This window comes from Parambassis ranga, chromosome 7, assembly GCF_900634625.1.
Source record: "Parambassis ranga chromosome 7, fParRan2.1, whole genome shotgun sequence".
NCBI classification, from domain to species: Eukaryota; Metazoa; Chordata; class Actinopteri; family Ambassidae; genus Parambassis; species Parambassis ranga.
In genome coordinates, this window is record NC_041028.1 from 16,999,822 (window position 1) to 17,013,139 (window position 13,318).

At 41.8% G+C, this 13,318-nt stretch overlaps 2 protein-coding genes across 2 annotated transcripts; both read left to right on the top strand.

Annotated features, from left to right (window-relative positions):
- Positions 1-2,008: 2,008 nt before the first annotated feature.
- Positions 2,009-5,450, top strand: LOC114438733 (taste receptor type 1 member 1-like). The gene is made up of 6 exons (XM_028410260.1): positions 2,009-2,187; positions 2,393-2,693; positions 2,770-3,495; positions 3,702-3,908; positions 4,166-4,286; positions 4,480-5,450. The coding sequence occupies exons 1-6, from the start codon at positions 2,009-2,011 to the stop codon at positions 5,406-5,408; spliced, it is 2,463 nt and encodes an 820-aa protein (XP_028266061.1). The 3' UTR covers positions 5,409-5,450.
- Positions 5,451-10,676: 5,226 nt separating this feature from the next.
- Positions 10,677-11,769, top strand: her3 (hairy-related 3). Its single transcript, XM_028409497.1, is given in 6 exon segments — positions 10,677-10,709; positions 10,711-10,784; positions 10,786-10,840; positions 10,950-11,045; positions 11,146-11,227; positions 11,354-11,769. Coding segments are annotated over 6 exon segments (756 nt in total).
- Positions 11,770-13,318: the final 1,549 nt, after the last annotated feature.

Below are 13,318 nucleotides of genomic sequence, written 5' to 3' on the forward strand. Positions count from 1 at the left end.
TTTTGTCTGTATTTTGACAGATTTGGCGGACTGGCATGCCAACATGGTGAAGCCTTCCACAGGGACTCACAATAGCACTTCAGGCATCTGGTTTATGTTATGGAAGCTTTATTTATAGTTTTTTTTCTTTCAATGGAACAAAGCAGTGGGAAATGTCCATCAGTTCCAAACTTTCATTTGTTGACTAATTCTTGCAGCTTCCGAGCATGTAATGAGAATTTAGATGATAACTTTGACTTCCTATATGCACATGACAGCTGAAAACTAATAGAAATAATATTCCCAGCACATCACAACAAGATTCATAAAGACACATTCAAATGACAGGAAGTGAAACTACACAACACAATTATAGATTAAGGTTTAATAAACACATACAAATGATTTATCGTCTGATCATTTCCTACCTGTGTTACCTGTCGGGCTGTTTAACTATACAATCTAGATTTTAATTATACATGGGTCTCATTATTATATGTACAGTATTCATTTCTGTACATTTATTATAAAGCATTTTGGCCTTTACTTTGAATATTTTAGAATGGGTCTGTGTTTTTGATGCTGAGTCATAGTTAGAACTGACACCTGCCTCTGTGTCACAGGATGAGGGTTTATGCCTTCCTACTGTGCAGAAGGAGGACTTCCTCCCTTCCACCAGGTGGTTTGCAATATTCAAATCAGCGCATTCATCATGTGTTTCTCATAATGTTTTTCTCTTTCAAATGATATGTGTGGTTTGATGTAAATTGCGTACAGATACTTTGGAACTGGACCCTGCTGTCTGCTTTACAGAGACTAAAAACAATACTAAAATTCAAAATGCCTATATGCTCTAGTGGAGTAAAAAGAGATTCTATATGGACATGATCCTCCCTAATGAATACAGCAATGATTGTAGAAAAATCCAACTAGTGACGCACATAGTGTGATTTTAAATAAGATCCCACAGTAAACCTGCCGACTGGTCATTTGTTTCCAGTGCCACATTGCAGGAAGTCGACAAAAACACAATGTTATCATCATTATATACTCTAAAGCAGCTATAATTAGTCAATGGATGTTTAAAACTGCCTGGAAACAGGAACGTGTTTTTTCACTTGTCAATAAAACGTCAGAATACATTGATTGATTAATCATGGACAATCAATCAATAATCTAAACAATCATCAGCTGCAGATCTAGTAGACTGATAAACTCATCAGTGCATCAAAAGTACTAGTAGCTTATAGTTGGCTATTAATGCAATATAACAGCCGGCATGCAAACAGCAAGGTTCTTGAAGTTAAAAAAACAGACAGCATAAGAAAATGGCAACTTGTGATGGCTAGACAACTGGATCAGAGCATCTCCAGAGGGGTAGGAGTTGTGGAGTGGTCCTGGTATGCAGCATATGGTACCTACTGTACATTAAGGTGTCTGTGAAAAAACAACTCATACTCCAGTGACAGGGTCAAGCTCACGAATGATCTCTTATGACAGAGATGATAAAAAGGAGTCAGAGAACACATGCACAGCTTGCTGTGTGGGTCATTGTCTCTCTGCTGACTGTCCTCCATAAAACATCTACGGCAGACATGTATGCAAAAGTCACCACTGAACCATGGAGTAGATAGCAGCAGGGTGCATTATGGGTAAACTGCCAGAGGCGGTAAGAGACTCTGCTATTAGACTTCATCTGAGAGTGTAGACACGTAGCCAACATTGACCCAGACCTGTGCTCCAAGGTAAAGCTTGTTTTTCTTCCTTTGACACCCTGCTTTGTTTACATGATTTATCTTCTGGCTTATGGTGCTCATTAAACTTTGCAGCACTAGTGTTTAGGGTGCTTTTGCATACTGATTTGTGAAATCTGTTTCAATTATTTGAATAAAATTAATGACATGCAATCCCACGTGCATGGAAATGATCACTGGAGGTCTAACCGGCACCAGTGTGTCACTGACCTACTAAAGGAAAAGGAAAAGCCCATTGGAGTGCAAACTGGAGAAGTGAAGGGGAGCTAACAACGATGAAACATTTTCTGTCTTCTCTGTGTCTACTGGGAACTTTAGTGCATATCTGGAGTCAGTGCACCTACCCAGGCTCTGAGTTTCAGCTGGAAGGAGATTATTTGATTGGTGGACTTTTTGAAGTTCATTATGTTGGGCCAGGAGAACGCAACAGACTGGAATTTGCCAAATGCTCCAGGTGAGATTTAACATTATTCTTAGTAGATTCTTTAGACAGGAATATATTTCTATTTTAAATCGTTTGTAGAAGAAAACATTAGTTGCACCCTGATCACAGTCATAACATTAGGTCTAACCTATTTCCCTTTTATAACCTTCATATCTGTATTAGCATTGACAGATAATAATGAAATAACCCTGCTGTCCTGTCTTCTTGTCCCCAGTCACCCCTTTAGCCTCTCAGATTATCGGAGATTTCAGTTGATGAGATTCTCTGTAGAAGAAATCAATAACTCTACCAGCCTGCTGCCAAACGTGTCTCTTGGCTATGAGTCATTTGACGACTGCTCAGACCCTCAAAATTTTCCAAGTATTTTCAGACTCCTGTCAGTCAATGACATGGTTCAACCTTGGGCTCTAGTGCCTTACAAGAACCTGTCTAAAGTGATCGCAGTGGTCGGTCCTTTCTCAAGCACTCAGGCCCTGACTATAGCACCACTGTTTATGGCCGATCTCATTCCTATGGTGAGTCTGAAAACTATTACATGAGGCAGTTTTTAGTTTGTGATGGAAAATAATCAATGTCTCTCTCTTTTAACAGGTCAATTATGGATCTGCTATTTCTAGTTTTTCAAAAAAAGCTAAATACCCCTCGTTTTTTCGGACAGCACGTCCTAATAAAGACAGGATAGACGTTATGGTTAAGATTTTACAGCACTTTAAATGGCGCTGGGTTGCTTTCCTTTACAGTGATAATGATTTTGGTATCGATGGACTGGACAAGTTCGTACAAAGGATCAAGGACACTGAGATCTGCCTGGCTTATTCCAAAAGTCTCAACGACAAAACAGATCACTCCCAAATGTTCAAACAGATTGAGGCCCAGAAGACACGTGTCGTTATCATCTTTGCTCCTGCAATGAGAGCTGAAACCGTCATTCGCTCAGTAATACAGCTAAATGTCACAAACAAGGTGTGGATAGCAGGAGACTCGTGGTCCTCGAACAAAAGACTCTCAAAGATGACGGGAATCCAGAATATTGGAACTGTGCTTGGGGTGGCTCAGCCAGTAATAAAAATACCTGGTTTCAATGATTTCATCAACTCTACCAAAAGCCAGCCTCTTTGTGAAAGAGCAGAGCAGCAGGGGTTTTGTAATCAGGTCTGCAACTGCAGCAGCGTGAGCGTCGAGGAAATCCAGACTGCAGATCCTTCCTTCTCTTTTGCCGTATACTCGGCCGTATACGCCATCGCTCATGCGTTACACAGGACCTTACAGTGTGGAAGTGGCAGATGTAATAAAGCTAAGACGCTGTACCCACATCTGGTAAGGTTTATTTTTATTAGTCAGCTTTGTTTAATCCTATCTAACTGATGTACAAAGGGGAGGGTAGAAGGGTAGAAGGATTTGGGCTCAGGCCTATTCTATTCAATAAATAGACATTGATGTTAAAAAACCTTCACCCTCACATAACATTTTCAGTGTGAAGGTATAACAATAATGAGTTTTTACATTTTGTGTGTCCACATCAGGTCCTAGAAGAGTTGAAGATGTCAAATTTCACACTTTTAAACTGGGACATTCAGTTTGATGATAACGGTGACCCCAAATTTGGATCCTATTCCATAATTTTCTGGAACCGCAGTGGTGATGCGGAGGAGGTGGGCTTTTATAAATTTCACCCAACTGTCAACTTCTACATCAACAACAGTAAAATTCAGTGGTATACAACGGGAGAGGTATGTTTCTCCCTGTGACTCTACATATTCTTTTGATGTGTTGATATTCTATATTGTCATTTTCATGCTATTGGTTTTGTTTTCCCCTTCCACAAGGATGCATGTCTGTGTTAGTGTGCATTTACACCGACACAACCCTCCATATAAAGTTGTAGGGATTTCTAAATGTGCAGTAAAATAAAGCAACCTGTAGGAGTATCTTTAAAATATATAATGCTGCAAAGGTCACTTCTTATTTTATTACATGTCTTATGCAGGAACCAACTTCATTATGTTCCCCAGAGTGCCCTGCAGGATTTATACAAAAGCAAAATGGAATCCACAAATGCTGCTTCAGCTGTATAATCTGTCCAAATGGAACTTATGCCAACATTACAGGTAAACTATTTAAAAATGTTGCTACTTTATACCTGTAGATAGGGACTGATCGATGGCCATGTACTGCATGTGTAAATAATAAACCTAATGAGGATTCACTGTTTAATTTGTGTTTCAAAGTGGTTTCCCTCCATCTGTTGTATTGATTGGTTGTGATGTAAATGACATCGTGTCTGTCCGTCATGTGACGCAGAGAATCCGTCCACCTGCCTGTCCTGTAAGAAGACAGAATGGTCCGAAGAAGGAAGTACATCATGCAACCTGCGGGCGGTGGAGTACGTCGCATTCACAGACCTCGGAGCTATTGTGAACTTGGTCGGGGCCGGGGCCTTGGTGGGCGTGGCGTTGGCCATGTGTGTTCTCTTTGTCATCAACTACAACACGCCTGTTGTCAGATCTGCTGGGGGGCCAATGTGCTTCCTCATTCTAGGCTGCCTTAGCCTGTGTAGCATTAGTGTGTTCTTTCACTTTGGTATTCCAACAGTTGCATTTTGCACCTTAAGGTACTTGCCGTTTCTTTTGTTCTACACTGTTTGTCTGGCCTGTTTCGTTGTGCGCTCCTTTCAGATTGTTTGCATTTTTAAAATAGCTGCCAAGTTCCCCAAACTGCAAAGCTGGTGGATGAAACACCACGGACAGTGGCTGGTCATCACTGCAGCGTTTCTCTTTCAGGCACTCTTACTTCTTATTGGAGGTTTCATTGCCCTCCCGAAACCTTACAACGAAACAGTCTGGTACCCAGACAAAATCGTCCTGAGCTGTGACCTCACTCTCACATCATCCTCATCTTCCGTGTTCTTACTCGCATTTTTGTGCAGCCTTTGCTTCATTTTCTCCTACATGGGGAAAGACCTTCCAAAAAACTACAACGAGGCCAAAGCCATAACCTTCTGCCTCCTCCTGCTGATCTTCACCTGGATCATCTTTGCCACTGTACACATGCTTTACCGTGGACAGTACATCCAGCTGCTCAGTGCTCTGGCGGTTCTCTCCAGTCTGTACTCATTTCTGCTGTGGTATTTCCTTCCCAAATGTTACATCATTATTTTTCAGCCTCACAGAAACACACAGCAGTACTTCCAGGGTCTCATTCAGAATTACACTAAAACTATTAGCCAGTAGCTGCAGACAGGAGCTGAGCGTGCATCTCCTTTTTTATTGGAATTAAACACTGTACTTAGATTAAGCCTATATTTTACACATATTTATAACTTTTAGATGGCAAATCTATGAACTGACAAGAACAAACGTACGTAAGTCAAACTATAGGAAAAGAGAAATTCCACAATTCCCAAACTGAAGCCACCATTCTACATTCCAGATTGCTGAACTTTTCCAACCTTGCCGGCTAAGCACTGTAATTCTGCATCCTAAAAATACACTTTACTTTTACCAAGAGGGAACATTTGACTTCCATCAAGATCCTTGGATGTATTTCTTCCTAAAATTAAGTGGACGTAGTGTCATGTGGTGACTCACCACACGGTGGCAGTAGCTACTTCACAGTGTTGCAGTCTCTTTATGGGACTGTCACTTTTTTCATTTCTTTCTTTTTCTTTTTGTTTAATTTTTGAAAACTTAAAGATAAAGTTAGGTCTTGTCAGATTCACACATCAAGCTTCTTCATTCGGAGGATCATGCTGCTTTTGTTGAGTTTTGTTTATCTTGTTTCTGGCATAATGCTATTTTTTCCTTTAATGTCATTGCACCATATGTTAAACCTGTTGAGACTTCTGCCCCTGAAATCTCAAAACAACATGGTGTAACATATAAAAGTGAAAATAAAGGAACATTTATAATCTTTTTCACTTGTTTGTGTATTTGCTGTATTATCTAATGAAACAAGTGACACTGACAAGTCATTTGTTTTTTGGTTGATTGGTGCATCAAGAAGTTGACCTGAGACAGATCGAGCGTTTCTTTCTCCATTTGAAAGTCAAAGTTTCACACCGTGACGCTCTGCAAGGGCCCGGGTGCCCCACAAAGTGGAACGGAAAGAGCCTTGCCGCAGGGGGTATGCGCCAGTTCCACAGGGTAAATTGCCGTTTTGTTGTCGCTATTCAACTTCCTGGCAAGAAAAATGGGAGGATGGACCGTGAAAGTAGGAACGAATTGGTAAATAGTGCCACTTAGCATGGCATATGGCGCGTTTGGAGAGCTGAACGCTGACACCAACAAATTGACAATTTCATACCAATTTCAGAGTTACATTCGCCACACACGAAGGCGCGAGGAATTTCTCTCCCTGCAGAGATTAGGCCAGATTGATACAATAACAGCTCAGATTAAAGAATACTTACTTATAGTCACATGTTTCAAGTATAAACTTAGATCAAACAAGGAGCAGCTGCACAGACGCTCAGCAGCTCCAGAACTTCCGTCCCTGTGGTCTATAGGGGCCATCATGCAGTGATGAAGTTTAGTTTTTAATCGTGCGTTATTTAGTTGAAGCTGTTTCTGCTGAGGGGACATTTTTCCCCGTTATAGAAAATATGGAGCGCGGAAAATTGGAGGAACGCCCCGTGGCTTTTCACTTGTTGCTTTCAATTTTCCACCTCGGTCAGATAACAGAGAGAACCCTGGGAAAAAAAGTTGGCCAGCAACTGGCGCACCTTTCTTCATCCAGAGCAAAAACAAAGCGCACTCTTAAGTAGAGGGCTTTTGCGTCTGGTGGCCATATGGGATTGATTTTTTGTTTCGTTTTAAATGCAGGGTGTAGAGCTCTCATCTGTCAGAGTGCGTAACTCTGAGGGACCCGCGGCCTCATGTTTCATCAAACCTGTTCTCGGATACAGACGTTCTAAGCCCGTCTCTCTCACAATTTGATTAACAGCAACAACAACAAACAGACAGTTAATGCCTAAATAAATTCATGAGTGGACCTGAATGTCTTTCCATCCTCATTGTCAACAGGACAGGACCTCTTTCACCAGTGACGTGCTGGGGTTAATATTTAGTCTAAGTTCTCTGTTCTGTATTAACTGATGTGTAAACTATCCGAATACTTTACAGTCATAAATCGGCCAAGAAACGTGCGTAAAGAACATTCGTGATGTAAATTCGTAGATAAGACAGTGCGGATCCAACGAGAGACGTCAGGAGAAAAGTGTTTAATGTTTTATTAATTGTTAATTTGATTAACAAGCGCCGAATTTTCACGTTGCTCACATGGCTGTTGTTTTGAGCACGACTAAAGACAGTGCGCGCTAATGGCTGCTTGGTTATTCTCATTCAAATCTAACTCTAGTCCTTCAGAGTAAATGGCAGATGTTTTGCAATTCAAGGCGCATCAATACCCATGCGCTTTAGTGTTTAACAAAGGCGCACTCCTTTTGTTGGCCACTTGTGTCTTTCACTTCAGAGCACGACAAAGGCTTCATCCTCCAGCGAGTTATAAAGTTACTTTCCAGTCAGTTCATTTCGGCCCTTGAGAAAACCTTAAGCGATGTTAATGTGCACCTCTGGTCTTTTCATGCGCTAACCCCGGCACACACAGGCAAACAGCGGCCATTGTGTCCCCAAACCAAAGTAAGAAGTCTTTAAATAACCCGAGGCCCAGTCTATAGAAATTCATGATGCCGTTTCTATTTGATGTTTGATCAGAGAGGTGCCAACAGGTCCGTCGCGTGGCTTTCCAAAATAGAAAAGAAGAAAAGCTGTGTATATTTCTGATTTTTTCCACGCACCTGTCAGTGTACCTGCTCCTGATTTTTTTTTTTTTTACTGTGGGCCTTGTTGCTCACAATGAGCGTTTTGGTCACACCAGTGCAGCCCCGGGTCTCTGTGAATGGAAGGCGGTACATCGATTTGCTGCGCTCACGGTGAGCCAAATTAAGGGCCGCTGGCTGCATATTTTAACACGGTTCTGCAGTGGAGGGCAGTCATGTCAGAGCCTCACAGAACTGTTAAAATAAACAAAGTAAGATTTTGATGACGTCTGCAAATACGAATACCTGCTTCCTGTGATTCATTCCGGCCTGTTTTGAGAATACATGTCATGTTTTGGTTTACAGTGTGCTGAGATGAATTACATTAACATGGTGGCGGTTGTCATCTTTAAAAATGCACACCGTTTCCCTCTGAAGGCGCCTAAATAAAGGATAACCACCCTGTTACTGCTTCTCTTAGCATAAGGCCAACCATTGGCTTGCAAATGCCACCACTTTCCCTTTTGGAAGAAAATAGTTTATTGCAGTAATTGCATAATTGCCTCACTAATTGTTGTTAACAAGTTCCCCAATAGTCCAATTATTACAGCAGCATTGTGAGGTCCCCTCCGGCAGGAATCCATGACAAAGGTACGATTGGGTTAATGAATGACCCGAGGCTGAAAAGTGAAAGTTAAGCGAAGGCCCGATCCCTTTTATAAACATACACTTAACTTGTCATTTAATGGCACTGGTATTATTATGTCCATTTGGGACACAAGTTTCTCGCTGCGCTATTCTTATGGATAGATGATGGCATAACGATGCATGAGGGGAAACGAGGCGCATTGGAGGGAAAACAGTTTTAAAGCTTGGTTGCATTCCTTCACTGTGGAGCCCATCAGCCCTTCCTTTCACTTTTTCAATTCTTCTGATCCCGAATAGAAGTGCTAATTGAAATTATACCGCGTAATCAGCGGTGAAATCTCCCCTCTGTGACGCAGGACACGCAGGGGCTGTTGATGCCACGCTGGAATCAACCCTCCACGGTCCTGTGTCAAAAAAACTAAGCGTGAAAAATGCAGATAATGCGGCGCGCAAAGGGACAAAAGACAGCAGAAAGACCACTACACCAGAACATCTCGACCAAATTTCATACCGATTAAATGCGCCAGCATATAGCAGCGCAACATGGACAGCAATTTTACGCAATTAGTGATACAAGCAGGACAATCGAGTGGTGCAGTTCAAAACATTTTGAACGATCATGACTTTCATTTAGACCTGCGAGGCCAATCAATTAGGTGCCAACAATGGAAAATACAATAATTGGGTTTATGATCCGAAATACCAAGCCGTGCGTAAATCTGCGTCCAAGCTGGATATATAAAAAATAATTTTCAATATAAAAGTACAAAAAAAACTTTTATATTTTATATAACTAAACAGCGTGAATACTGTTCTCATAAACACAAAGAAATTGCTCTTTGGTCTTATTTTTTCTTTTTCTTTTAGACAGTTCTTCTCATACCAGGACCAGACCTGGCCCTCAATCATTTTAACACGCGCACTGCAGGACGGGCCAGAGAAGATCTTTAAATTCACGTGTCTTTCCATCTAAATCATTTTCCTACGTGCTCAAACACTTCATTTGATGCACTGAACGCTTTACCTTATCTAACATCACCAAAGCGCAGCTATAGATATAATTCACCTTCACATTAGAGGGCCCTTTCCAGATAGTCTGTGTGGGAGCACATGATGCGCAGTGGACTGCAGTCAGCTCAATACATTGTTTCAGCTGGTATGACTTTCCCAAGCTTTAGCCCCTTTCAGGGAGCACTGTGGAAAATCGGGAGGCGAGGAACCAAGAACAAGGGGCGGCCCGCGATTCTCCTCGGTGCCTCACTGAGCCTGGTATGAAGACAAAAAAGTAGTGACGCACAACCAAAGATTCCCCAAAGTGTGAAAGTGTCCTTAAAGGTAGCCCAATTCAAGCTTCTATATGCTTTTTGTCCTTATGTATTTGGTGTTTTATGTACAGCCTATTTAAAAAAGCGCAGTTTGACTAAAGGAGCATTTTGTTACTTTTTAAGTTTGCAGGTGAAGATTTTAGTGTTTGTTTTTTTTTTACTGTCAGCACCAGAAAATCGAAATATTGTGAGGACACGAAGGGAATTACCACGGTGCTGCCTTCAACCTGCTGGCGTGAAACTCACATATAAAAGACTGAATACAGGAGTCAATGGCGACTACGCTGCACGCCAAGCAGCTAACCTTTGTTATTATATTTATCATTTTTACGCTTCTCTTCAGGTTTTCCTGCCCCACACGTTGACTGTTGGGCGTTTTTTACAAGGCTGTGTACAGAGTTTACATTTAATCCTGGTGAATCATGAATTCCCGTGGTTTACCATTAACAAAGTATTGTTTTTTTTCAATATATTTACAAGGCAAACAGGGATCTAAATGCAGCCAAATTGCCCCATACAGTCAAGTGAAATTAACAGTCCTCATCTGCTGATCGATCTGTCAGGATTATTTATCAATGGCTAACATTTATTCAGCATAATTCGTTGTTACATGTGTTTTTCATGTGTGTGTGTATTTAAACTGCATCAGATCATTTGATTTTTTTACATTTTTTTGTTGTTGAGGAGTTAGACCCCCTGGTTTTGGCTGTCAAATGACGCCTATGTTGCTCATTTGAGCGCGAGAGACAGGCGGGACTGTTTGCATTGAGATGTTAAGTGGGTGTCTGTATATAAGTCCACTCAGGATCAACTCGGTCGTTCGTGAACCAGCGAGGGGAAGAGATTAACTTCAAGGAAAGCAAAAACAAAGGACTAAAAAATGGTGGCGACTACAGAGTGCGGAGAAAAATCCAAACTTACTCCTGGAAACAAGGTGCGTAAAACATATGAAGAAGAAAAAAAGTGATTTAAACATAGAAATGTAACATTGCCAAAGTTTGCTGTATGTAATATTCATATTTGTTTCCTCGCTTTACTCTCAGGTATCCAAACCACTCATGGAAAAGAAACGCAGAGCGCGCATAAACCACAGTTTGGACCAGCTAAAGTCTCTTCTGGAGAACTACTACAGCAGCAGCGTGAGTGTGCAAGCAACAGCTTCACCATTCCAAGCGTTTTCCTTTAAATGTAAACGTTTTTTAGAGTCAAAGTCTCACTGTAAGTTTTCTCATTTTTCAGATTCGAAAGCGCAAATTGGAAAAAGCAGACATCTTGGAGCTCACTGTGAAGCACATCAGGAACCTCCAGAAGATCCAGAGATGTAAGTTAGAATCCCATTAGTACATGTGTGTGTGTGAAATATTAAGGATCAACGCATGATGTAACTTTACGCACAACTTTACGCACAGAGTGTGTTTCTTACCTGGCGTCTTTTCGTTGCTTTCAGGCACCACAGCGGTTTCAGAGCTCTCCGAGTACCAGACCGGCTTCCGCAGCTGTCTGGCAAACGTCAACCAATACTTAGTGATGGCAGATAAGTTGAATGGGAGCGACCGCTGGAGGTTATCGCAGCTTTCCGACAGACTGGGCGCCTCTGGGAGAGCGGTGGATGTTTCCAGCACCACGGACAGCGGCCTGGATGCTCTCTCACCGGCAGCTGGAACTGAGCAGAGGAAAGCGGCCAGGACTGACGCTGCGACACGTCACGGCGCAAACACAAGCAAGGACGCACGGCAGGCATCACAAGCTGGTCTTCTATCCGCGCACAACACTAATGACACAAAAAAACACAAAAAGTCAGACTGCGTCAGTCACAGGAACGAAGCTGGAAACACGCAGCACAGCGTGTGGCGGCCTTGGTAGTGATGACGTCATAGCTTGATTGAATGTTTATAATTGCACTATAGATTTACACGTTATGCTATTACTTATAGGTTATACTGTATATGCATTATTTTCTTAATAAAAAGGATGAGAATCTATGTTGTCGTCTGAGCATTTAACTTGGGTGAAAAAGAGTCATCTCTGTAGAAAACAGAGGAGTTTTAAGTGAATGTGGCCCCGAAACATGAATGACCGATGGCACCACGTTACCAAGGCTGTTGTTACTATAGCAATATGTGAAATTGAGATTTCTTTGCTAGAATTTCCGAGCATATGCATCTATTATTTTTTTTAAAATAATAATAATTTCCATGCTTTAAACTAATGATCTTTTACATTGGGGCACAATTAAGAAATGATTTTATGGAGCTGACATCTGCGCATAAGCAGAACCAGGAGAAGTGCTCTTTGACTGTCATCTCCTCCATTATTCTCTAGTTTCACACATAAGTACCGAAACAGTGGCGGCCAAATGGGACGCTTGTCGGACAGCAGGACAATTTTCTGCTGCCGGCTGCAAATTAGGCTGAACGCATCCTCTTTTGTTGGTGCCCATACTCTCTACAAGACATGTGGAGACGGAGTCTTGAGGGGAAAAAAAAGTTTAGCTCCAGACTTTTACGCGTTTACTCTCTTTCATAATACCTATGAAAGTTTCCACATTCTTCCACAATTTCCATTGTTTGTTATTAAATTAAAATCTCACATTTATCTTCTGCGCACGTAAACAAACATACACGAAACTTCTGCATTGAATCCAACAGTCTGAAGCAGGGTTATACTGCACTGCGCCTCATCAGCTGCTCTGTGTTTTGATTGGAAAAGACAGATTTATATGTGCAATGCAACACAATCCAACCAGTAACGAAGTCACAGCCTGGAGTAAACAGGAGCACTTTGTGGATATCCCATTTTCATATGCTGCTGCAGTATAGCTGCAGAATTTTACGCCACTGACACTGCATGTTATCTGTGTTGTGTATAACACACTGAATGCATTTGCTGCACTGCACTTGCAGTTCCACTGCGGTTCTGTTGCGCATCAGTCAGCTGAACAGTTTTCTTCCGCTCTGTCATAAAGTGTCTCTCCATTCATGAGGAGCAGCGCTGGAAAGCACGGCACCTTGCAGCGAGGAGAATTGCGGAAACGCCCACAGCGCTTTCAGATGGCGCATTCTGAAAAGACGCTGCTGTCTCGTAGGAGAGTTGTTGAGAGCTGTTCCTGAGTGTACACTCGGGACAAAAAGTTTTTTTACTTTGGGCCACAGAAGTAACAACTCAACTCTCTGAAGTCTGTGTTATTCCAGCTGTTTTTGTCTGCTCCGGTTATCTCATAATCCATATGTAAATCTTCTTAACTCTCTCCTCACAAAGTCAAAGCTGCTCATTTAATGAGCGCTACATGGGCCCACGGCACAAGAACAGTTTGTTTAATACAAGAAAGCACATACCACGTGACACCCACTCTCAATGTCCTTATGCTTATTCTAAGAATTTCTATGAACTCTTCCTAACATTGTTTCACAAA

Bases quoted from the DNA above. Each gene is read 5' to 3' on its own strand.
- LOC114438733 (XM_028410260.1), top strand. From the start codon at position 2,009: ATGAAACATTTTCTGTCTTCTCTGTGTCTACTGGGAACTTTAGTGCAT. The intron at 3,909-4,165 runs GTATGTTTCTCC...TGTCTTATGCAG, and splicing joins AGTGGTATACAACGGGAGAG to GAACCAACTTCATTATGTTC. The intron at 4,287-4,479 runs GTAAACTATTTA...CATGTGACGCAG, and splicing joins AACTTATGCCAACATTACAG to AGAATCCGTCCACCTGCCTG.